This window comes from Hemicordylus capensis, chromosome 2, assembly GCF_027244095.1.
Source record: "Hemicordylus capensis ecotype Gifberg chromosome 2, rHemCap1.1.pri, whole genome shotgun sequence".
NCBI lineage: Eukaryota > Metazoa > Chordata > Lepidosauria > Squamata > Cordylidae > Hemicordylus > Hemicordylus capensis.
This window is the reverse complement of record NC_069658.1, coordinates 345,020,023-345,046,464: the sequence shown is the minus strand read 5'-3', so window position 1 is coordinate 345,046,464 and position 26,442 is coordinate 345,020,023. Positions and strand designations below refer to the sequence as shown.

The window sequence follows — 26,442 nt, the reverse complement described above, 5'->3', positions numbered from 1 at the left end:
AAGAGCTGTTATACTACTATTACATTGTTGCCTGTGCAGTATCATTTGGTGCTTAAAATGGCACGTAACACTTTGCAGTGTTATTCTATACACACATATATATAACACAATATATAAAACCACTTTTCACTATGGGAAACCATACCTCAAGGTTTTCCACCTTTCTTTTTCAGTTTGGTTTTCTGGACTTTCACTTTCATAGGAAGCCAGATACAAACCTTTTAAAAAAAAGCAGCAATTCAGATTATTGAAATGATATCAGTAGCCCAGTTAGTGCAAGTAATCACTTGATGTCAATTGACAAAAGGCAGTTTACAAAAGTAAATATAAATACATAATGGTTGACATGCAGACTAATGAAGCATTAGTGCTTACATGTAATGCCTAGGTTGGTTATGTATGACAACTTGCTTTTGGCCTTGTTTGATTTTATACACACACACACACACACACACACACACACACACACACACACACACCACTTTTGTGAATTGTTGCTCTGCTGTGTGCTTTAGTTATTGTAGCACTCTTCTAGCAACAATAAATTGTGATGTGTGATTATTTTTTTTTAAATGGGACAGAAGTTACAGGTAGAAACAAGACTGTATACCATTACAAGAGAGATTTGCATGAAGAAGCCAGTTTCTATTTACACAGCTAATACAGATCTCAGTGTACAGACGTATGTCCTATATTTTCATGCCAATTCAAACTCTAGTGAATTGGCTGCATGCATCTTTTAATACAGATGATGATATACGTTTTTTGGGATTCACTAGTTGTTGTATATAACTACAGCTGGGCCAGTGCCCATGTGTATCTTGTCACAAGTGATTAATGCACACATGTTGTCTAGATGCAGTTTTTCCCCATGAAGAAAAATAATGAGGCTATTTTCACATGCAGCGAAACTTGGGCTATGGAAGCTCAGCCGGGTTTTTGCTGCGTGTGAAAACCGCTGATAGCCGCATGGTTCCCAGCGGTGGCTTGGCGGCAAGCCTGCCTATATACTCTCCCCCTTAAATGAGGTTAATGGAGCAAGTGCTCCATTAACCCCGTTCTCCTGGTCGTGTGTCTCATGGCTGCTTGCAGCCGCAGTGGGCACCTTGTGGAGGGGAGATCCCGGAAATGCACTGGACACTCGCGTGGTACATTACTGGCGCTCTGGGGGGCCAGGGCGCCACATGGTGGCGCTTCCCTTCACCTGACCCCCGGAGCACTAGAGCAAGCTGTGGCCGGGTGTGGGTGCCGGAGTGAAGCCGCCGCTCATCTGGGCAAGCAATCTGCCCACCCAGGGAGAAGGCGCCCATCATAAAATCCTTCTTTTCACCCAAGCTTTCTCAGATTCCTAAATTGTGGGGGTTTTAATTTCTGGTTTATTTTAAAATTCAAAATCCGATTTCGAGGTTTTTAATCACTGTAATTGTTTAATTGTTGTTTTAAAATGTTTTTAAATTGTTAATTGTTATATTGTTTTTTTAATTTGTTTTAGCTCTTTACTGTTTTAGTGGTGTGTTTTAATTGTAAACCGCCCTCAGCCATTTTGGAAGGGCAGTATACAAATAAAAATAAATAAATAATATAAATAAATAAAATAAATCTGTGGGGAGGTAAGAACTTTCAGGCTTCCTCCCCGCAAAACAGGGCAGCCCCTCCCACTTGTTCATAGGAAGAGCTTCAATGAGTGAAGTAGCCTTCAATTAGGCAGAGATTCTCAAACTTGAGTCATTGTCCATCATGCCATTGGGACTGGGGATGATGGGAGTTGCAGTCCAACAACATCTGGGGACTCGAATTTGACAATCCCTGGGTTAGGGGAAGGGTCAGGAATCAATTGGAGGGCAGAAAAAGGCTTAAATTACCTATTCACATCTTGGAGTCTGATAGTACAAATTCTGAAATACCCTTTACTGTTCCAGAAGCTTCTGAGCACTACCAGGTTGCCCTGTTCATGTCCCATCATTATAGGGCTCATTAAAATTGCTTCAGTTGTTTTTAGATTTGATAGGAGTTCCTTATGCATCTTGAACATAATTTTTGTTGCTACATAACAACTTCATGTGTGGCCAATGAAGTCCCAGCTGCCTGATATGATTAATGTGGATGAGTTTTAAAGGCTGCTCCTTAAAAATCAAAAGTTCAAAATAAATCCAAAGTCAGCCAAGCCTATGGGCATGCATAGGCAATGCCAACAAATTCAGTCTTTATATCTGACATGATAATGGGATGTGACTGAATTAACCCATTATGAAATGACACAGAGTAACATGATAAATTGGATAGGTAGAAAGAGGAGTCAGACAGAAACTAATTTGCAAATGGGAATGATTAATTGCATGACAAAAGAAGTACAGTGAAAGGGTCCCCCCTCCTGCTTTTGAGCACATTTTAAAAGGTAAATATTGCTCTATTGGGAGCTGGGTGCTGGTTTTACTGCCTGCAGTCATGACAAACTTCATTTGGAGAGAGATGAGCTTGTTGACTTACAGGAAACAGTAGCTCAGTTTCAGAACATTTTCAGCCAAAGCATGACTGACATTCATGACAGTGCCTCATGCAATGGTTACAAGGCCTAATCCTCTGTGAGTACTAGAGAGATGATTTGTTACAAGCAAGATGCCTGTGTGAAAAGTTATGGGAAAGATAAAGGCCCAGAGAATCATTCTTATAGCAGCCTGCTATAGACAATGGAACTGTGTGAAGACAGATTCAGAGACATCACATTTTATCCAGAGTTATGGGATAATACTTGTATGTACCACACTAGACCCCTGAAATATATATAGGAATATCTTACCATCTTCAGTAAAAATTGGTGCTGTATGTAAATAGTGGATAATATTATCATCTCGTTCAAATGGACATTCTACTTGTTTCCATGTTATAAATTCCCCTACTTGTTTAGCCAGCTCCAGGAATTTCTATAAAGATTAAAACAAAACAAAAGACATCCAGGTACAAAGACATTGCATATCATCAAGATGGCCACTGTGGCTCTATTATTAAAAATAGTACTATGCCACTTTTCAACAAAAAAAGTTCTCAAAGTAGTTTACATAGATAAAATATTTTAAAATTATTATTATCTTGTTTACACAGTCAGACAGGTGTTATTGACTGGTTTGTTTTATCCAGACATCGAGTCCTTCCCAAGGATCTGGGATGGCTGGATTTTATTGTCAATTGTTATAGATATCGTCGCAGAATATAGGCTGTTCTCAGTAAAGCTGCTTTTTGTAATTGGCTGGTGGTGATTTCTGTGGCCCCTATGGTGTTGAGGTGCTCTTAATTAATTAATTAATTAATTAAGGTGATTTATTATTATTATTATTATTATTATTATTATTATTATTATTATTATTATTTTGATTTTTATACTGCCCTTCCAAAATTGGCCCAGGGCAGTTTACATAGAGAAATAATAAATAAATAAGATTGCTCCCTGTCCCCAAAGGGCTCACATTCTAAAAAAAACACAAGATACACACCAGCAACAGTCACTGGAGGTCCTGTGCTGGGGGTGGATAGGATTACATCCTATCTCCAAAGCGGTCGCAATTATCCTACCCAGAGAGGAACCACTAGAGCTGTGGTGGGCTGAATAAGGATAGTTGCTTCCTCCCTGCTAAATGGAAGAGAGTTACCAGCACTGCCTCTTTATCATCCACGAGTCTAAAATGCCTCAAAAGTACTGGTGAATGTGTCGGACACATGATTCAGATGGTAGAATGTGTGTGGGTTTTTTCACTCCCTTGAGTGCAATTTTTCTTGGGATATATTTTTAAATACAGCATTTTTCCTGTAGAACACCAGAAGGAAATGAAGGCTGGAAGGGATAAATTACTTTGCAGTTCATAATAACATTCTCTGGATCTCGAATATGAAATTGATATGTTGCACATAATACAAAGGTTTTGTTATTGTTCTGATGTGATTAAACTGAAAAAGGTGCCTAGCATTTAAACCCATCTTGAAAGCATTCTGGTGCTGCCAAGGATGTAGGTAAAGAGTGGTTGCTGTCAAGATACAGGAGACAGAGCTCTGTGGATGACTGACACAACTGACAGAAGTATTAGCTTCTGGAGGTTATTTATTTATTGGATTTATATGCAAGGGGCTGTTCAGAGTACTAGGGATGTGCAAACAAGCTCAACCTCGAGCTGGTTCATCATTGAACTGGTCTGGCTTAAGGGCTCACCCTCAAGGTTGAGTCGTACCCCCTGGGACGGCTCGGGGCCGTTCAGGGTTTCTAGTTTAAATTTTAAAAACAACAACTCCTCACTGCCTCCAGGGGGTGCTGCTGTGGTTGTGGAGGGGTCTCCGGTGGCTCCCCCTTCCCCTGCTGGCCTCCCCCATTTTTGGCCCTCTGGCCCTTTCTGATGTGGCCAGAGGGCCACAAAATGGCGGTGGCCATTTTGGAGGCTGCCATGCATGCACCCTGGCCATTTGCAGGGAGGCTGGCAGAGGGAGGGGGACCCACCAGAGACACCCCACAATGGCTGTGGTAGCACCCCCTGGAGGCAGTAAGTTGTTAAAAATGTTTAACAGTACAACCCGCAAACCGGCTCAAATTTGGGCTGAGTTGGGTGTGTGTGTGTCTGTTCGAGGGGGAGGACCAAACATGCCCGGTTCAGTTCGAGTCCCATCTGTACTTGAACTGAACTGGGCAAACCAGTTTTGTGCACACCCCTACAGAGTACCCTGTGTGAATGGGACTATAACCTAGTGGTAGAGCATCTGTCATTTATTTATTTATTTATCAAATTTATACACTGCCCAAACTTACATATCTGGGCAGCCAACAACAATTAACACATATAAAAGTTAAAACCCTTGCTAACTGGGCAAAGAGGCACCTTTTACCGTGGTGATTCTCTTTATTTAGCAGGGGGAGAGTAACTGGCCCTATCCACCCCCAGCACAGTACCTCCAGTGACTGTTGCTGGTGTGTATCTTGTGTTTAGAATGTGAGCCCTTTGGGGACAGGGAGCCATCTTATTTATTTATGTAAACCGCCCTGAGCCATTTTTGGAAGAGCGGTATAGAAATCGAATTAATAACAACAACAACAACAACAACAAACACAAAACACATATAAAGTTAAAACAGTACAATAATTTAAAAACCATAAAATTAAACAATACTTTTTATTAAAAACCTGAGAAAGCTTGGGTTAAAAAAAAGGGTTTTCAAATGTTTTTTAAAAATTGCCAGAGATGGGGAGGATCATAACTCAGCAGGGTGCACATTCCAAAATCTTGGGGCAGCAACTGAGAAGGCATGGGCACTTGCGCTCCAGTCGCCTACCTTGCCACTTCAGCCCCCATAGCTCTTCCGTATACCAAGGGGCCAATTTTGAAGCGGGTTGGAGGGGACGATTAGGAGCAATCATGTCTACTGCCCACCAGGGCATCAACAGGATCACCGGCAAAACCAACAATAAATCCTTCCAAGGCTTCTTGGAATCCTACTGAATCCATTAACCTCTTCAGGTGGACCATTCTTATAGGCCCCTCGCCCCTGTGGAGGTGGGAAGTGGTTGTAATCCCAAACTTAACCAGATGGTGGTCCGTCCATGACAATGGGGAAATCACAGGAGTCCCCACCACAGAACTCCACCCTGATCAGAGTAAAAGACCAGATCAAGCATGTGACCTGCACTGTTCGTCAGTCCAGAGACCACTTGGGATAGGCCCATAGTTGTCATGGCCGCTATGAACTCCTGAGCTGCCCTGGACAAATTAGTCCTGAAATGAACATTGAAGTCCCCCAGCACCAAGAGTCTGGGAGACTCCAACGCAAGTTCTGTGACCAAGTCCATGAGCTCAGTTGGGCAGCGCGGTGGTCGGTACACCAACAGAAGTCCCAATCTATCCCTGGTCCCCAAACTTAAGTACACACCTTCAATATGGTCCGATACCCTAACTGGGACCCTGGTAAGGGAAATGTCATCCTTATAGACCACAGCCACTCCACCTCCCCGCCCATGTCCCCTCACCTGCTCCTCTACAGAATATCATGGAGGGAGAAGCTGGGATCAAACTGGACCACTAGCTTCCCCCAACCAAGTCTCAGTAATACATACCAGGTCAGCCCCTTCATCCATAATCAAATCTCGGATGAGCTCTGGCTTATTTTGGACCAACCTGGCATTGCAGAGGAGCAAGGTAAGGCTATGTTGGTTGTTAGCAATGCTCCCTGAGTTCAAAGAGCTGGCAGGACAGCCGGAAGGGGAGACAGCTATTAGGTTTCTGACTACACTTCCCCTGGAATGGCCTGCCGACCTGCCAACGTTACTTCTTCTATTCCCCACCACCACTGGAATAGCTGCCCCACATTCAATGAAGACACCCCCTGTCTCTCCATCTCCAGGCAGACCCAAACACATTACCCAATCTCAGTAACAAAGCTGGCACACTTACTGCTGCAACTCCTCAAACAGCCAAGCTGAACAGAGTGCAGCCCAACTCTCAGCCCTACACCAAAGGCCGGCATCCTTTGGCGGCTGGCTTCAGCGGCCGCCTGCAGGCTGGTCATGCCGCCAGCTGTGCCGCCTGCTGCAGCCTTTCCCTTAAATAGCCCCCCAGAGTCTTTCTTCTCACAAAGGACCCTGGGTAGAGTCCTCATCTCCAGGTAGGACTGGGAAAGGCTCCTGTCTTAAATTGGGAGAGCTGCTTCCAATTCAGTGCTGACAATACTGATCTAGATGGACCAATGGTTTGACTCAGTATAAGGCAGCTTCCTATGAAGTATAAGGCAGTATACTTCAGTATAAGGCAGCTTCCTATGAACTGGTCCTTACTCTTTGTAGAATTCATCTTCACTAATACCTATCAGCTGTACCTGTAGCTGTACTGATCATTATTTCTGACACAGTATTTTCACCCAACTCACAGGGAAATAGTAACATGCAAATTAAGCATGGATCTTTTGGATCCCGCTCTCCAAGACAGACCATTTAATGCATAACCTTATAGCTGATTTATGTTATTAAGAGGTGTGCTGGGATTGTATGACTTCTAAGGAAATCACAAGAGATGTTCCTTTTTTGTTTAGTTACAGTCTTTGTTACACTGAAACATAGTAGAAGGATTCACAGAGACTTATTAACAATGAGTTTTATAAAGAGATTTGCCTGCTTACTTCAAAGTTGACATGTCCATTTGGGAGGCGGTTAGCACATCCTTCATTCAAAAAGTAAATATCTTTGATCAGCAGGCTGAAGAACGGAATCACAATCTGTGAAGAGAATGACATTATTTATTATCTTTGCGGTTCTGTTTTTTTCTGCATGAAAGAACAGCTCATTCACAAGAAGAAAAGAGAGATTAACTTTTCAATGTACAATACTGTAATGAAGCAATATGAATACTAACTAGGCCTAGAGGAGAACAGATACAAGAGATAGCATTAACAACTCATAGGATAACTACAGCACTGAGCAGAATTTCTCTGTGTACTCTGGCACAATAATTCTGGAAAGAGGACATATTCTGATGTTTCAGGTTTTTTAATCCTATTAATATTACAGTAGTATCAGTCTTTCAAAGCAAATATAAAATCCTTTTGTGAACAAGAACATTTTAATAAGACAACTAATTAACTTTCAACAGTCTAAGAAAGAGAAGAAAGAACAAAATAATAAAATGAAATGTGGGCTACCACATGGTGAACATTAACAAATAAATTCAAACAAGCAAATATATGGAATAATAGTCGTTTGTCACTGAGCATATCTAATATTCCAATTTAGATAATATACACTCCATTGATGTGAATGAAAGAGGATTATTTATGTTGCAGAACTAGTATTTATGCATTTGATGTTTTACACAGTACTTGATCCCCTTCTGGTTGAACTCCACAGGCATCCAACAAGCAATGTGGATTTAGGCTGGGTATTTATCTTATATCATGTTGTATCTACTCTACTGCTTCTTTGGATTGAGAACTGTAATGTTATGTCTACCAGCATTGAGGTCCAATTAAATGTAGAATTTGGCATGCTGAGAATGTGGTTTGAGTAGCTCCATGCAAAGCCGGACATACAGTAATAGAACAAAGGCTTCCAGTTCCAAATTAGGTTTGCAGAATGCCTTTTCTACTAGGGGAAAAAGGTAAAACATTTGCAATTTAAATTGTTGCTTTGCAAACTAGCTGCAAAAAATGCAATTTCATCTGGTGTCCTGAAGCATTGCTTATTTCCAACTAACCCAATTTATAATCTTCTGGGAGAAGACAAGGAGTATCCTGCTAGGGGAGGAGAAAATTTTGCGCTCCATCTCAGAAAGCAAGACCTTTTGGCAAGCCTCAACTCCACCCAAAACATCTCTGCTTTATATGAAATGCTTGTCTGAATAAATACAAAAATTCAATTTACCTTCTTTCAGCTGTCACACTCATCAATACATATAATGCAGATTTCTGTTCTCCCCTCCTCCCACCAAGCTATCTTCTTGGATTCCTTTGTAAACTAAATTTTGTTGTAGTCCGTTTTTAGAACAGTACAAAGATAGGTAAGGTAATGTAGGCAGGTAGGAAAGTCTGGCAAACTATGCACAGAAGCAATAACAATCTAATCATCGCAAAGTAGCTTCCCCTGCACTGTTGCTTGCAGAGGTCCTCTACAACAAGTTCATCTTCACCTATAAAACAATGTATTAAACTCTCTGATGAAGGTCGAAACTCACCTGGATAGTGAGTTGTTGTCACTACAGGAGCTATAGTTCCATTTAGGGGAGAATGAACATGTCAGATGAGATAACTTTCAAATATATCCCCTAAACTTTTTGAAAATGAACAGAGCTATTACTTGTTAAGGACACACTAGAGTATAATAGCCTTGCAAAATGGTACAGCTTTGGGAAAGAGTGCCAATAAAATAGTCATTTGGTTTAGTAACAAATGACCTCAAATTATTTTTGATAGTTGTGTGTTGAGCAGCAGGCTATGTGTTAAAAAAGAAAGGGGGGGGGGGATGCTCAGGAGGGCCTTGCAACAGTGAGAGAAGTAGGATAAAAGGAAGGTGCAGTAGTAAGTTTATTGTTATAACCACTGGCCATAACATAACGTAACATAAGAGGGATGGTGTAGGTGCTTCTCCCTTCACCACCACTCCCTTCATAAGCTCAAGCTTAACATTAAGAACAAACAAACCCTAAAATACCTAGTCAAAATGTGAGCTGCAACAAGACTTCTCTGTGCTTTCATCATACTTACAAAATACAAGAAGACTAACAATGATGTAACCAAGATGTAAACACATCAGAGAAGCTGGTCATATATAGTAGCACCCACCTAAATGGATGCATGGAGCCACATGTGAAGACATCAGTTTGACCCAGTTGCATCCTTAATCTCCGCTATGAGCTGGGCTTAGGTGCGAGGTTTGGTGTTGCAGCACTGCCAGTTACATGTGAAACTGCATGTTTCACACTGCATGTGTGAAACTGCATGTGAACTGCATGTTCACATGCAGTTACATGTGGAAGTCTTGTGAATTGTTATTTTGCTACATGTGTATAAGCCATTTCATGTCTTCCAACACACATGTTATAGAGATCAGCAGCTTTGCAATGGAGACTGGTGAAGAGTCTGAATCTAGAAATGGCCAGGGAAAGTCAGAGGTGCACCTAGGTAATTTTGGAGCCTGGACCTAAAGACCTTTGGAGGGCCCCCTCCCTTGCAAATTAAGCATCATCATGCTCGGCCAGGTGATCACACCACCCAGGACAGACTAAAGAGGATTTGGGGGCCCCCAGGGGCTGTGAAGGCCCTGGACTTCGGCCTGGAAGTCCAGGGGTAAGAGTGCCTCTGGGGACAGTATGTTCCTGTTAGTTCTTTTGGATTCCTTTCTCCAATTGCTTCTTTATTAGTCAGATTCACTTCCAGTATCAGAGTCCTAGCTAGAATAGTGCCTAGAACCAGCAGCTTCAGGGAATATGCCAGTGCACTCTTCACATACATATCCCCTTTGCTACTTCAAGTGGACCCCGCCTCCTGTTTTCTCTGTAATTGCAGCAGACTCAGGTTTATACAGCTGTAACAGCTAGTTCGGCCCATAGCATCTTATGACATCATTAACTACTGAATCTTACAGGGCATTTATGGTTTTTGGTGGGGTTTCAAGATATCTTAGAGTAGTTCAAATCCTTCCTTACCAGGCAGCTGCACTTGGCAATTAGTGCTTGCCTACGGGTTCCTTCTTGTCACCAGTCTTGGTTAACATTTACATTATACTATGGAAGAGAGTGGGCAGTGTGGTATAATCAATGTGCTGAAGACACCCAGCTCTGTTTTTCATGTACAGCAGACTGATGTAGTGTAAGCCCTGAATCAGTGTCTGAGATATAAGGAATTGGCTAAGAAACTGATGACAGAGAAGATGATATTCAAGGGGTCCCTGTGATCTAGGGGAGGTGAATTTATGTGCAGTTTCAAACTCAATTAACAAGAAGTTCACAGCCTGGCATAACTGTAATCCTGGACGTCGTTCTGGTACTAGGACATCAACTGGCAGCAATGAACAGGAGTGCTTTCTACTTATACCCCATTTTCTGACTCTTTCCCTTCCTAGACAATAAGGATCTAACAACTGTCATGCATTTGACAACCTCAAGGATTGAATAAGGCAATGTGATCTATGTGAGGCTATGCTTGAATGTATACAGAAGCTTCAGGAGGCATAAAACAAGATTGCAGGCAATTGTTACCTCTGATGGGGGAAAAGCCACTAGAAGCATATAAAATGTGCTGGTTGGCCATACTAGCAGCCTATAAGCTTCTGGAGGAGAAGGAGGAGTGGTAGTGGTAGTGGTAATGGTAGTAGTAATAACATCACTCTTTATTTGTTAGCCACCCCATAACAAATTATTCTCTGAGAGGCTCACAAAACAGTTGGTTAATTTCTTCAAATCCCTATATAGCTTGGGTTCAGCATGTCTAAGGATGACTCAACAGGTGCCCAAGCTAGATGAGACATTTGGTCCTGTGAGGGGCTTTTAAAAAATGTAAATAGCAGCTGCAGGGAATAGGGCAGATTACAGGATCATGGCATTGCCGGGGAGGGCTTTAGCCCTTTGCCACAGTCTCAGCTGGATTGTGTGTTTCTGTGCCTGCTGTTTGGCCCAGAAGGGAGCCATTACCTGCACTGGGGGCTACTGGTCACTTTGGTCATTGTGCCTACAGTTCAAGCACAATTAGCTGGGAGAAGCTCCACTGAACACAGTGGGCTTTGCTTCTGAGTACATACACAGGATTGTGCCTCAGAAAATAATCAAAACCTCACTGGGCAGGATCCACACTAAGTCAGTCAGGACTAAGCACCACTGACATAGATGAGATAAGCTGGCCATGACTAACTTAAGAACCATTAATTTCAATGGGATGTAGTCATGGGTCTTGCCCATTAGATTTCTGGGGTGTTTTTTTAAATTGCTGTATTTGTCTCAAGACATCTTAAAGATATAGCATATTATAGATTATATTTGTGTATGACTGCTGTGGGCTTTTTTTCTTAAGGAAAAGTGAGGAATCCACCTTAAAATAAATACCATAAAAATAAAATTGAGACACCCTTCCACAGACAATACATTTGGTTCTGTCCCTGGTGTTCTGAAAGCAAATCAAGTTTTTGTTCCATTGAGTTTTGTGTTGTTAGTTGTTTGGCTATTGCTTGTTTGCTGGTGTGTTTGTCAATTTTTGGTTTTAGTTCTTTTTAAAAATTGTTTTCATTTTATTCTATTTCAAACTGCTTTGAAATAATTTCTTGGATATAAAGTGGTATATACAATTAGTAAATAATAAAACTGTGGAGGAATGTAACCTGGCCAATAGAGACCGGTAATAAACACCACTAAGGTGTTATGTTGGTTTCCCTGTTCTGTTCTTCTGCACTACCCTAAATTAAATTCTCTGCACAGTTACTTTTTGATAACAGTACATTGGCATGCATGACACATTGAGTGTGTAGTGTACTGTGAGCAGCAGTCACTATGGCTGCTTGAATGTGCTGAGAATTTGCAAGTCAAATCAGATAGTCAATTAAGGTCTGAAGATATTCATCTCTTTACTTGCCTGGAAAAAAATCCACTCCATGATGTAATATTATATACTTCTGTTCAAACAGTTGACACTGAGGTGGTTAGAAGGGGGTACTTTCTGTAATGATTTACAAAGCTGAGTTCTTTAACTTTAAAAAAATGATGTTCAAATCACCTACCAACTTAATACATGAATATGGAAAATATAATCCTTTGCTCTTTATTCAGCTGTAAACAAGCCCATTTCAAAAGAACAAGATTTGCTACAGTGGACTACCAGTAGATAATATTGTCTTCTAAATGAGCAGTGATCCCATTTCATTGGGTTTTTTTCTAGTGTGAGCAAAATTAACATATTGTTATTTTTAGGAAGTAGTGAAACTAAGACTTGGAATTATTAGCTGTAGTGGCTATGGGATATGAAAGCCCCCAACAATGACTAGATTCTAGCCTGGATGTATACATACTTTCTCTAGCAGCTATCATGTTATGCATTCAGTTACAAGTAGAAAATAGCCTTTATCCCTTGAAAAATATATTCTTCTATTTGAATATTAACCTTCTGTTGCCCTTGGTTTTAAAGCGATACTTTTCTGTTCCATCTAACCAGCATAAATGACTTCTACAGGAAATGAGATCAAGTCACAGAGCTGCAGGCTTGCATAGCTACACCAGAGGGACAAACTGCACAAGCATCTTAAAAATATCAGTTCCTTGTTCCCAGAGTTTGTTGGCTTCTTATATGAATTTCTCAGCTCTTCTTTATTATGCTATTCATCATCTCGCCATACAGCAGAAGTTCTCTGTTCAAGGTGAACAGATTCCTCTGGGTGTTTTCATTACAACTGAAGCAGCCAATGGGAGACTCTCTTTCTACTACAAATAAATTTAGAATAATCCCGACAGAAAGAGTAAGCAAGTACAAGCCAGCACACCCTGCAATAACATTCTAGAGATTGTTTAGCGATTACAATACAATCTTCTTAAAACGAATCAGACATGACAAAAGCTCATGGTGCTTTGTCTATTGCCACTGTCACTAGTACATAATAAAGGAACAGCATATAAAAATATATTGTGCATATAAAAATATATTGTTTCAGATTCCCATTGCTTTTTGTTGTCCGTATTTCAGTCATTTTGCTTGCGTCATTAATTGAGGGACTTATTTGGATGGTTTCAATTTGTTTCAGAACCCCACTTAGTTTTCAGGGGCTCACAAAAAGTTGATATTTTTACTCCCTCAACCCACCATCTGCGTCTGCAGTAGAAGGAATTGCAAAGCACAGCCACTTCCTGGTGGGTAGGACACAGCCGCTGGACAATAAGTAACTAATTCGGTCGGTCGCTGAGATAGCAGGTCGTAGAGTGATCTTGTAATCCATGGTTACTATGTCATGTGGAATGAGTACTGTATGGGGTTGGGGTTATGACATTATGTAAGACGTATTTTATAGAATTGTGTTGCTGTTTATGTTATTGTTTGTAAGCTGCCCTGAGTCCTATGGGAGTAGGGTGACATATAAATCTAAATAAATAAATAAATAAATAAATGTAGCTTGAAAATGTATTATGGTGACTTTGCTACAAAGTTCCAGAATGAAGCACAAAGTCAAATGCATCTTTCTTCCACAGGTCCTAGTAGAATGGTAACCATCTTGATGTGTTCTTAGTTCTGCCAAATCACATGGGTCAAATATATTATACAAGAGTCAAGGGACCACCCTAAAAACTGCAAACAACATTTTCTGGTTTTATTCCTTCCACAACTTGGCTCTCTACATATAAAATGACACTACATGCCAAAATATACAAGTACATGACATGATGTGACACCACTCCTGGCATGTGATTATGAAAACACTCCCATATCCACAGTTGTTATAACCACTGCGCTTCATACTGTGATGTTATAATTACTGTCAATAAATGGTTGTTTATTATAATTATTAATAATAGATTGGTTATTAATATTAGGTCATTATTACTCATTATTAAAGTTGGTCTGGGGCAAGTAGCTGGCCCAGGGATGCTAAATATATTAATAACATATATGCTAATATTTTCAGCACCCCTAGGCCAGTTACTTGCCCCTGCCCAGATGAATCAACAGTTTACCTGCTGGTGAAAAAAAGTATTCCCTAAGAATGTGACATTGCTGCTTCGACTGCTCACCTTTTCCCTATTGCTGTGTGCTGTTAGGGACCGATGGGCAGCTCCCCGCAGTGCAGTTCTGTAGTTATAAAAATTACCAGTAGGGTCCATTTGATGCTGCAAGTAAAAAACAACAGTACATCAGTCCATTGTATTTATCTGGAGATCACTCTAAGGATACCTCTAAGAAGGTTTCCAGATGATACTTGTTTTGCTGATGCTCGCTCACCACCTTTTTAGTAATTGCTAGGCAGTGGTTGAATCACACAGAACACTCGTAGCTCACCCAATAAATGTCAATTGCCTGGTTTAATCTGATGCATTTAATCTGGTTTAACCTGTACTTCGTGGGAGGCAATAAATATCACTTCACATGTAGTATGAAATGCTTCAAATCCAGTAGTTGTCTATATTGCCTCATTTTTGTGACTTCTTGCCTATACAGTACATGTCCACACCAATATATGGACCAATTTTATCAGCCAGTTCTCTGCTGCAGAGTGGCACCACCCATTCAGCCCAGGTGCCCTGAGGAACCAATAGGGGCCCCCATATAAGAATTGCTCCAAGCGTGGTACCTCAGTCTGAGCAACATCACTCAACAGTGCAACAGTTCTGTCTCATCTTGCCCAGCCTTTATTTGTCTCTTTCAATATTTGACCCCATTCCAGCCCTGACTGTGCTTCCTGCTTCTGGCCCTTTTGATGCTTGTCTACCTGAGCTGGTCCTTGGTCTTAGTCTGAGTCTGACTTGACCATGTCTGCTGCCTCTGGTCCCTTTGTTTGCTGTAGGATCCCCCTAGCTGTAACCTGGCTCAAAGCCAGGCCAAGGCCTGACTCGTCACTAATAGAACCCTTCTACCACTATAGTTTCAGCAAGACTGGAATTCCAAACGTATGAAATGGTTTTATCGTATAATTACACTGAACACTTGTGTACATATATGCATGTTTTAAGATGCATCCTTGTACTTTGGTGTCAGTTCATCATAGGGCTGATCTGCCAAGAGTATATCATATATATCTATATATGAGATTCTCTCTCTCTCTCTCTCTCTCTCTCTCTCTCTCTCTCTCTCTCTCTCTCTCTCTCATGCTAGAGATATGTATGGAGAGAGGTACGATCCATACAGTTTTCAAGAGAGCCCACTTGTATCAAAGCATGCAAAAATGTGTACTGGCAAGGAAAATGGAAGTGGCGACATGACTCGTATCATATAAACAAACTAGTAGTGAAGTGAGACAAATAGTTGCATTGCAGCCCTGGTGATTGTAGCTCTTGGAAATGATCCTCTGGGAGTAGCCTAAGGGGAAATGGGCTGCCTGGCAAGCATTATTATAGGGAATGTCAACAGAGAGCCTTGACATTTTATTCCAAGTAAATCTGTACATTTTCCAAATGTGGGTGGATATTCTGATGTGCTGTTTTCTCTATTGGTAGAATTCAGATCCTTCAGTTGCCTAGAAAATGGTACCTATTTCAAATAATCTGCTGTTTTGATCCCCAGTATTGCAATGAACGTTATTGTAGTCAAAATAGTGGTAGTCTATTGTAGAGGCCCATTGTAGAGTTCCAATGTAGAGGCCTCCGAACCAGTTCAAATGTGGCACCAGCTCAAAGGTTCGATGCTGGGAGGTTGGCTCTTTAAGGGCGGGGGAGGGTGCACTCCCCCCCCCCACTGCCACACTATCTCCGCCGGTGCTCGGTTTCTGGCAAGGTTTTTGGGGCGGCAGCATACCTGCCTGCCGCCCCTGCCCCTGCTCTTGGCTGGAAGTGGCCAGAAGTACCGTCTGTATGTGTGCATGTCGTGTCCAGTGCACGCACGTTGCATGCACATCACGTGTGCCTGGCACATGCACAGATGGTACTTCTGGCCAGGAACGGGGGCAGAGGAGGCAGGCAGGTATGCTGCTGCCCCAAAAGCCTTGCCAGAAACCAAGTCGTGGTGGGGGAAGTGCGTCCTTAAAGACCCACCCCCAGCATCGAACCACACCTCTGTGGTTCCGTGCACACCACTAGTGGTAGAACACAGTTCCGCTACAGTTATAAATGTTATTCTCCAGTGCCTGAACTAAATAGAAGAGTCTTGAACTGTGTCAGGAATAAGTTTGCACTCTTCTGAGGGTCAAACATTTTCTACTTACCACCTTTTACTACATCCAAAATTTGGCATGATATGTGAGGCCAAATTTATCATTTGGCTAGACTATGCATATTTGACTTAAATTCACAAAAAATAGCAGCAGCAAATATTCTTGCTATTTTACCTCAAGAATAAAGAATTTGGCTGTTTTCACTTTTGACCAGGTCTTCTTTAACCTAGAGACAGGACTCATGTTCATCCCAGCTGGAGGAAAAGAAGAAGAACGTGGAAGTTTGTTAGTTATCAGAAACACTTTACACATCTATAATTTCATATGGAAATGGAAATTTATATCACTCCTTTTAGAAAACTTACATATGATTGCCATCAGCGAGTTAAAATTTCCTATGTTAAAGCACTCTCGAGCAACATCAATGAAGAACTCAATGACTTGTGCTCGCTGCTTCTTTTTGGCAGGCTGCAATCAAAGAGACAGAGAAAACAGCAATGGAAGACAAGTGTAAAGGATCGTGTGAAATGTCAGGCCTCTACACTGGAGACATCCTGTTCTATAGCTCAACCCATTGATTTCAGAACATGTGCAGCTACAAAACTTCATCCAAGGTGTTTGATTAATAACACTTACTGCTGGCAGCTTACAGAATCTAAGCTTCCATTATAGCAAGTGTTCAAAATCTATAATACTTTAAAAACATATTCAAACACTGGCCCAACACTGACACATAACCTGGATATAAACCTAGACTATTAATTTTCAGGGATATACTGTCCAACTAGCTATCAATAAAATGTCAATTACTGTAACTCTGGACTTGATCTCAAGGGGAAGACGGTAAAGACAAACATCTTAAAGCCACCTGTAAATTACTGGAGGGTGTTCTTTTGCATCAGTTGCATTTCTCAATAGCCATCCCTTAAGTATGATAACAAAGGAACCAGACATGGTTATCTAGGCAGTGATGACATTTTGTTTTATATCAGAATGAAAGAGACTTAGTTGGAAATAGATGCATTAACCCCTACTGGGTTGTATTGACTGTCAAACTACCGAGTTTTCTGCCTTGGACACTGATAAGTTCCGGGTACTCTAGAAGACTTTAGCAGCAAAATCAGATACCCTTGGCAAGAGGATGTCCACACTGCACTGTCTGAGCTTAAGAACAGGGCTGTACTAGAGTATATTTTTGGCAAATTCTGGTAGAGAGGAGCTTTCTTTTCAGCACAATGTTTTCTTTAAAATATATAACTGTCTGGCCTTCCCTTAAGAGCAATAATAGAAATGGTGTGGGTTTTTAAAATAATTATCTAATTTCCATTATTTAGTCCTGAACTCTTGTTAAAATATTCCATAAACAGACATACTATAAAAACAGAAGTCAAACTGTGCGATCAATTTCTTCCAACTTTAAAATATGAAGGACAGATATACATATCAGAAAATCAACTGCTGTTTCAGCCGGCAGTCTTGTCCCTCTCTCTGCACTTCAGAGGCTGCCAATATTTTATTTAAAACATCACAGGTACGTTTATTATTTGTTCCTCTGTTTCCTTATGATAACAAGGAAACATTTTTCTCAAAAAAGAAAAAAACTGCTCAAATAGCTGGGGGAGGGAGAAAGAGGGGATTTCTTGGCAAAAACACAGGCTCTAGGCAATCAGTACACCACAGCTTCCTGCTTTCAGAATCATGCCCCCATCCAGCCCTGCCCTGGAGAAACAACAGTTACATTTGGACTGGATTCAATTAGGCTGCTTCCAAAATGTCACCCACTGCTCTAAAAATGCAATGTTTATCTCCATCCCAAACCCTCTGAATATGCTAATAGACCCTCATTTCTATTATAGGAATTGTAATTTAAGAGCATATTTCAGCCTATGCAGGCTAGTGGGGAGCACTCTGCTTACACTGGTATTTGGAGCCCTGAACAGAATCAGAGGTTTGCATGAGCCAATTTGGCGCCTCTTATGGGCAGCGCCAAACTGGCTTGGGCATGGGTGTTTGAGCTGGCTTAATGGGGTGGGGAGCGGTTCCCTTAAGGAGCTGGTAAGGAGCTCTTTACCTGCTCCTCCTCACCCCGCTGCTTTTCTGGGCACTGGACCCAGTTCCCAACCAGCCACAGGGGGCTGCGGTGCTGTTCCCTGCAGCTTCTGTGTGGTGTCAGCCCTGCACGGCCAACGGGGGACCAGGCACTATGCCCGGAAAAGCAGTGGGGTGGGGAGGAGCAGGCAAGGAGCTCCTTAAGGGAACTGCTCCCCACCCCGTCGAGGGTGGGGAGGAGCAGGTAAGAAGCTCCTTACTGACTCCTGAAGGGAACCACTCCCCGCCCCACCAGCCCATGCACATCTCTAAACAGAATGTGATAGGCTGTTGTCTATATTGAGTTTTGGTGTCAGCAAAACAGGCCATCGTTTTTCATACTATGGAGCCCCTGCATGGGATTAAACTGTTCAAAGTTCTATGCAAAATCATTCCAAATTCTATGCCAGTGTCTAATTAGATCAATATTCTGTTTCCCCATTTCCCATATGTGTGCTATTTACTCCAGTGCTTCTGCAAAAGCTGATAGGTTTTCTGATTTTTAATTTTAAAAAATCCAATCTGAGCAATGTGATTAGTTTAAGAAAAAAATAAATCTGAGTGGCACTATCAGGCAGAAGGAAAATGATGGCTGCACATATTTCACTTACCATGCAAATTTCTGTTGCTACAAGATAGCAGAGTCTATTGAACCATTTTACATAGGCCTCAAGGTTACTAGTCTTCTTCTGTTCACTGAAACAAGGCTGGAAAACAAAAACCTGAAATGATACATATAACTAGATTCTGCTTAGCTTCTTTAAAGGAAAAAAAAAGGGGGGGGGGGTACAGCAAGTATAAATTGTGACTGTATCAACAACAACATGTGCTTATGTAAACACACACACACACACCACACACAGACACACACCACACACACACACACACACACACACACACACACACGATGGACAGTGCATGTGGGACTGAACTTTAAATGTCAATGGGTGGGTAGCAGCAGATGTGTTGGACTCAACAGAGTGTGACGTGTTCTACAAATCAAATCAGTGCATGATGAACAGTCCCACTTTGCCTAGAGCAATTGCTCACGAGGCAATTTATTCCAATCCATGCTCACTAGGATATTAACAGCCAGGATATTGCAGTATGTGAAGAGCAACGAGAATTTGGAGAAAATAAAATCAGACAAGCACGCCTTTCTGTGTAATATGTATTTCGTTTATGCTTTTGACTCCAGGAGTTCCCACAGTTCAGCAAATGCAATTGCCCACGGTGCTGTCTTGCATGAAACAAAATTTCTGATTAGGTTAGGGAGAAAGATATCAATGCAAAAGATGACGCAGTTACAGCACTGAATATTATTTGCCTCAAAATATTATTTCTTTCACATTCTCTTGCCTTTGAGAGAATATCTTCACTACAGATCTCGTTTTCTCTGACCTATTTCTGTATCATTGGTTGCTGTGAAACAAGTCACTCACATGGCAAAATTCATCAGAAAATGTCATTCTTAGGACACAAATTCTTTAGACAGTAGCCATTAGAAGACTGCCTAAGAGTGAATGCTCTCAACTCCGTCTGTAAATGGTGACTAAATTCTTTAAGTAAATAAAACAACTTCACCTTATGATAGTCTTCCGGAGAGGGATCACAGCTGAATTTCTTTGATTTTTTCTTTTTTAATCAGTTTACAGTTACTAAAGGGTACATAAGAACATAAGAACAGCTCTGCTGGATCAGGCCCAACACTCATCTAGCCCAGCATTCTGCTTTACACTGTGGCCCACCAGATGCTAGGGGTGCACACAAAACTGGTTTGCCCAGTTCGGTTTGAGCCCAAACTGGATTCGAACTGGACAGGGCATGTTTGGTTTTGTCACCCTGAATGATGGGCCTGGCTCGGTTCAAATTCCAGCCAGTTTGGGGTTCTACAGATGAAATTTTTTTTTAAACTCATTGCTGGGTTTGGCAGCTTCAGGCGATACCTGAAGCTGCTGGTGGGCCTCTGGCAATTCCTCCTACCCCTGGTCTCCAAAGGGCCGTTTCAGCCCTTTCTGAGGTGGTGGCAGCCATTTTGGAGGCCACCATGCATGCACACTGGTCATTTGCGATGGTCTCTAAAATGGCCACTGCCACCTCAGAAAGAGCCGAAATGGCCCTTTGTAGACCAGGGGGAGGCTGAACTTCCAGAGGCCCCCCGTTGCCATGGCAGCACCCACAAGGCCACCGAACCAAGTGGTGAATTAAATCATTTCCCCCCAACTGTAGATCCCCTGAACCAGCTCCAAGTCAGCCTGAGGGTTTCAGCTTGACCTCTCTCCTACTGCTACTCCCTCTTACTGCTACCCCCTGCTACTGCTACTCACCTGCTCCCTCTCTCCTACTGCTATTCCCCTGCTACTGGTATTTAGAGGCATCTTGCCTCTGAGGCAGGCTGGAGGTGGCCTATAGCCCTCCGACTAGTAGCCATTGATAGACCTGCCCTCCACAAATTTATCCAACCCCCTCTTAAAGCCATCCAAGTTGTTGGCTGTCACCACATCTTGTGGCAGAGAATTCCATAGGTTGATTATACATTGTGTGAAAAAATAATTCCTTTTGTTGGTCCTAAATTTCTTGGCAATCAGTTTCATGGGGTGACCCCTGATTCTAGTGTTATGTGAGAGGGAGAAACATTTCTGTCTATCAACTTTCTCCACACTATGCATGATTTTATAGATCTCAATCATGTCTCCCATCACTTGTCTTTTTTCAAAAACTAACCCCACCCCAGGTGTTATAGCCTTGCCTCATAAGAAAGGTGCTCTGGGCCCCTGATCATCTTGGTTGCCCTCTTCTGCACCTTTTCCAGTTCTACAATGTCCTTCTTAAGATATGGTGACTAGGGGTGTTCACAAAACCATTTTGCCTGGTTTGGTTTGAGTCTGGACCTGATTCGAACTGAACTGGGCATTTTAAGTATATGTCCCCCGAATAGACCCTGTGCTCAGCTCGAATTTGAGCCAGTTTAGGGTTTCTATGGTTTAAATAAATTGTTGGGGTTTTTTTAGGACTCACTGCCAGGTCTGGGGGTGTTTCCGCTACCGGGTCTCTGCCATCTCCCCTCCTGCTGCCGGGCTTCCCCTGCTCTTCAAAGGGGCATTCAAGCCCATTCTGGGGCTGTTCCAGCCCTTCCTCCAGTGGTGATGGCCATTTTGGAGGTCGCCGCACATTTGCCCTGGAGGCTCTTTGAAGAACGGGGGAAGGCCACTGGGGGGAGGGGGAGATGGCAGAGATCCCCCTGCAGCAGCACCCCTGGACCTGGCAGTGAGTCATTGAATAAATAAATAAATAAATAAATAAATAAATAAATAAATAAATAAATACCTCGGAATCCCCAAACTGGCTCCAAGCCGGCCTGTGGGGTTTGGCTCGAGGTCCAGCTGAACCAGGCCCAGTCCAGCTGGAGGGTGAGCCCTCGAGCTGGCCCAGTTTGATGGTAAACCACTTCAACCTCAAGCTGGTTCACACATCCCTAATGGTGACAAGACCTGCATGCAGTAATACAAATGTGCCCGCACCATCGTTTTGTATAAAGGCATTACAATATTAGCAGTTTTATTTTCAAGCTTCTTCTGAATGATTCCAAGCATGGAACTAGTCTTTTCCACAGCTGCCGCACATTAAATCGACACTTTCTACGAGCTGCAAACCACGCATTTTATTTTTTCTTCATTAATGTGATAATTTCCAATTAAGGGTTTATGGATGGGTAAAGGGGGATTTGAATTAAGTGGAAGTTGGGGAAATGGGGCTCTCCTGACTGGAATAATACGGAAAAGAATATTTTGCAGGGATCTGCTGCTTACAATGTTTGAAAATATATCTAGCATAGAGCAGCACAGGAAGCTCTATATTGGTCCTTCTACTCATTATTGATTATACTGATTGATAGTAGCTGCCCAGGGCTTCAGATGTGACTTTTTCTGTCCTACTTCAAGATGCCAGGGTTTGAACCTGGCATATAATACTTGTGTCGTAGAAAATATATCCCAAAGCTAAGGATTTTGAAGAGAGATATAGGGATTTGTATGATTGGGAGAAGCACATGAAGCAGGGGTTGCTTTAAAATGTAAGCAATCCCCTGAGCCGAGATTTTTTTCAATTAAACAACTCTCATGACCCCACTTCCACTTTTTCACACTTTCCTTTACTATGAATAATATGAGGAAGTAATCAATTTAGCACACTTCACCTTATGAAGACAAACCTCATACAAATAAATTCACCATAATTCACCCCTCTGCCCAATCACTCTTAAACTGGGGATGGGTGGTAGCCTCCACCCATTAGGCACTATTTACCAGCCCACCCCACTCCTTTGGGGCAGATCCACTTTCTGCCCCCAATCTGCCCCAAAGACACCCAAACTTCAAAAATTCTCAAAAAATCAGCCCTCTGCCCAATCCCCCTGAAATTGGGGTGGTAGCCTCCAACCATTAGGCACTACCACCCCACCCCACTATTTTGGGGCAGATCCACTTTCTGCCCCCAAACTGCCCCAAAGTCACTAAAACTTCAAAAATTCTCAAAAAATCAGCCCTTTGTCCAAACCCCCTGAAATTGGGGTGGTAGCCTCCACCCATTAGGCACTACCACCCCACCCCACTATTCTGCCCCAGGCCCCACTTTCTGCCCCAATATGCCCCAATCTGCCCCAAAGACATGAAATTTTCAGAAATTTACCAAAAATCAGCCCTTTGCCCAATCCCCCTGAAATTGGGGTGGTAGCCTGCACCCATTAGGCACTACCACCCACCCCACTCCTTTTGCCCAGATCCCATGCTATGCCCCCGAACTGCCCCAAAGTCACCAAAACTTTAAAAATTCACCAAAAATCAACCGTGAATCGAATCACCCGAATTTTTCATGCCCGAAATTCGGGTGATTCGGCTCGTGCCCGAAAAATATCGGGGGACATCGGGGGTGATTCGGTTCAGCCCCAAATCACCCGAAATTGTTCGTTTCGGGCACAGATCGTTCTGTGCCCGAAATTTTTTGCACATCCCTAATGCATAACATACACGTATTTTAAAAAGTTGCACTTTGGGGGAGTGCTGAAAACTGTTGCGTTTGATACTCCAGCATTTTTATGGAGTCATATTGAGAGACCCCTCTATATGGAGAAACCCCTCCAGATAAAGTGTGAGATGGAGGTGTGCCTACCTGTCTGAGAGTGACTTTGGGGAGTGCTGGCTCCACCTGCCATCCCTTTGAATTCCACTCCTGGGCAGACTTGTTTTCTGAGTCTTGCAGTCTATTTCTGGTCCAGAACTCCATCTAATACTTAACTACCACCACCACCCCACCGGCTGCCACCCCGCAGTGTTCTAGCACTCAAACAGAAGTACACTAGAGCAATGGGAAGGTTCAGCTACTGCAAAATCCATAGCAGGTTTCAATCTCTGTTGTGGAGGGATGTGAGAGATGGGGCAGATTATATTCCTGGTACACAGAAAAAGTAGAGTTGAAGGGGATTGGGAAGCCGCTGTTCTGCTCCATAGAGTATCTATCTATCTATCTATCTACACACACACACACACACACACACCCCACACACACACACCTGCCCCATGCTCTTGTACAGCACCACCAATATATCAGAGTAACCCAGCAATGTTTGAATTTCTTTTCAAAAACAGAGAAAGAAGTAATAACTGTTCTGTGGTGTCTGGGGAGGAGACCTGCCCGGTACCCTGCTGTTCCATAAGATATCCTTTCCAGTGAGGCAGGGATGTAGTATACCTTCCAGTTGCTCTAGTGTTCTGGTGTACTTGCACAAGAACACTGCTGGGAAGGAGGGATCAAGGGGAAGCTGGTTGTGTGAATAAATCTATGTTTGAAAAATTGTAATGAAACATAATCAGCTGTAATAAAAACCAGCAATGTGAATGGCCCCAATTTAGTTTGATTTATGCTTATTTATGCTTTTATGCACTTATATGTGCTTTATATACTCTACAGGTGAAACTCGGAAAATTAGAATGTCGTGCAAAAGTCCATTAATTTCAGTAATGCAAATTAAAAGGTGAAACTGATATATGAGACAGACACATTACATGCAAAGCAAGATAAGTCAAGCCTTAATTTGTTATAATTGTGATGATCATGGCATACAGCTCATGAAAACCCCAAATCCACAATCTCAGAAAATTAGAATATTACATGGAACCAATAAGACAAGGATTGAAGAATAGAACAATATCGGACCTCTGAAAAGTATACAGTGTACTGTGCTTGACTGGCCAGCAAACTCGCCTGACCTGACCCCATAGAGAATCTATGGGGCATTGCCAAGGGAAGGATGAGAGACATAAGAACAAACAATGCAGAATTGCTGAAGGCCGCTAATGAAGCATCCTGGTCTTCCATAATACCTCATCAGTGCCACAGGCTGATAGCATCCATGCCACGCCGCATTGAGGCAGTAATTGCTGCAAAAGGGGCCCAAACCAAGTACTGAATACATATGCATGCTTATACTTTTCAGAGGTCCGATATTGTTCTATTCTTCAATCCTTGTCTTCTTGGTTCCATGTAATATTCTAGTTTTCTGAGATTGTGGATTTGGGGTTTTCATGAGCTGTATGCCATGATCATCACAATTATAACAAATTAAGGCTTGACTTATCTCGCTTTGCATGTAATGCGTCTGTCTCATATATCAGTTTCACCTTTTAATTTGCATTACTGAAATTAATGGACTTTTGCACGATAGTCTAATTTTCCGAGTTTCACCTGTAGTTCTTACACCACTTTCTCCTACAGTAAAACCCCAGTCTGGGAAACCGCCTGCTTATTACTCCCTCAGTCCTATTGTCTGCCCCCAGATGCGTCTGCTATACTGAGAGGGGCAGATAACAGAAAAAGCAAAGAGACAGAATGAGTGTCAAGGCATTTAAAGGTACAGCTATATCAGGCAACAGTGAAATAGGAAGATGCTGAAAGGCATAATCTCACACTGCGTGGGAGAAGGCAATGGTAAACCTCTCCTGTATTCTACCAAAGACAACCTCAGGGCTCTGGGGTCACCAGGAGTTGACATCAACTTGACGGCACACTTTACCTTTACTGATCCCTAGGTTGCAACTTGGCAGCCCTAATAACCTACAAAGATAAACCCAACTGTTGCTTGGAATTCAAAGGTAAAAATGTACAGTTGTCCCTCGCCAACCATGGGTTTCCCACTTGCAGATTTCAGTATCTGCAACTGGGAAATTGTGGCAGGTATTGCCAACTGTGACCTGCATATCCATGGTTTGGCAAGATTTTTTGGAAATTTGGGTTTTTGGGGGGATTTTAGGGGTCAGGAGGTCATTTCTGGGGGTCATTTCCAGGGGTCAGGGGGAAATTTGGGGGTTGGGGGATTTCCAGGGGCATTTGGGGGGTTCGTGGCAATTTCCGGGGCTCTGGGGGAAATTTGGTGGTTGGGGGATTTCCAGGGGCATTTGGGGGGTTCGTGGCAATTTCCGGGGGTCAGGGGCTTTTTTCCTATTTTTAACTGGGTTTTTTGGTCTTTTTGTGACTGTGATTCCCCTAACCCCGTTTCCCATTAGCTGAATGCCTTGTCAACCACAAATTTGCCAACCATGAGGTTTTCCAGGAACGGAACCCTCGCGGTTGGCCAGGGATGACTGTAATCTTCTCCTACAGCCACAACAAAAAATGCAGAAACTAAGCACTGTTATACAGTCCCAGTTGGATAATGAGCCAATGCACCCCATGTTTCTATTTCAAACCTATTTGAAATATTTCAATTCTACTTACTTGCTCTTACAAGTAATATGTTAAATGCTTCTTCTGAAAAATGATTTGTGCACCAATAGATAGAACAATAGTTCCTCCCATTTTCACTCCACAGATGCTAATGAGGATGCTGGCCTTGAGGTTAACGAGACTGGAACTGAGTGCACAGACTGCTTGTACTTCTCCAAGGCAGAACCTAATTTCCCTCATACTAGAATTTTGCCAAATTAACTAATTATTAAATTATATTGCCAATTACCATTATAAAAGCATGCTTTTTCCATATATCCCAGAGTTTATGGATACACAGTTTTGCTATC

General features: G+C 42.3%; 1 protein-coding gene and 1 long non-coding RNA gene across 5 annotated transcripts in view; one reads left to right on the top strand and one right to left on the bottom strand.

The window, feature by feature from the left end:
* The window catches only part of RASGEF1C (RasGEF domain family member 1C), a 160,630-nt gene that overhangs the window by 15,732 nt on the left and 118,456 nt on the right, over positions 1–26,442 (bottom strand). For all 4 annotated transcript variants that reach the window (XM_053298753.1, XM_053298754.1, XM_053298751.1 and 1 more), the window contains 7 exons: positions 18,988–19,083; positions 16,654–16,756; positions 16,463–16,542; positions 14,217–14,312; positions 7,144–7,239; positions 2,798–2,921; positions 146–218 (listed from right to left, as the gene is read on the bottom strand). In XM_053298753.1, coding sequence (XP_053154728.1) covers positions 146–218; positions 2,798–2,921; positions 7,144–7,239; positions 14,217–14,312; positions 16,463–16,542; positions 16,654–16,756; positions 18,988–19,083 — 668 coding nt within the window. The remainder of the gene's footprint in view (positions 1–145; positions 219–2,797; positions 2,922–7,143; positions 7,240–14,216; positions 14,313–16,462; positions 16,543–16,653; positions 16,757–18,987; positions 19,084–26,442) is intronic.
* LOC128345983 (uncharacterized) lies at positions 21,417–26,374 on the top strand. The gene is made up of 3 exons (XR_008316726.1): positions 21,417–21,643; positions 25,145–25,280; positions 26,238–26,374. It is a non-coding gene; the product is annotated as an uncharacterized LOC128345983 (long non-coding RNA).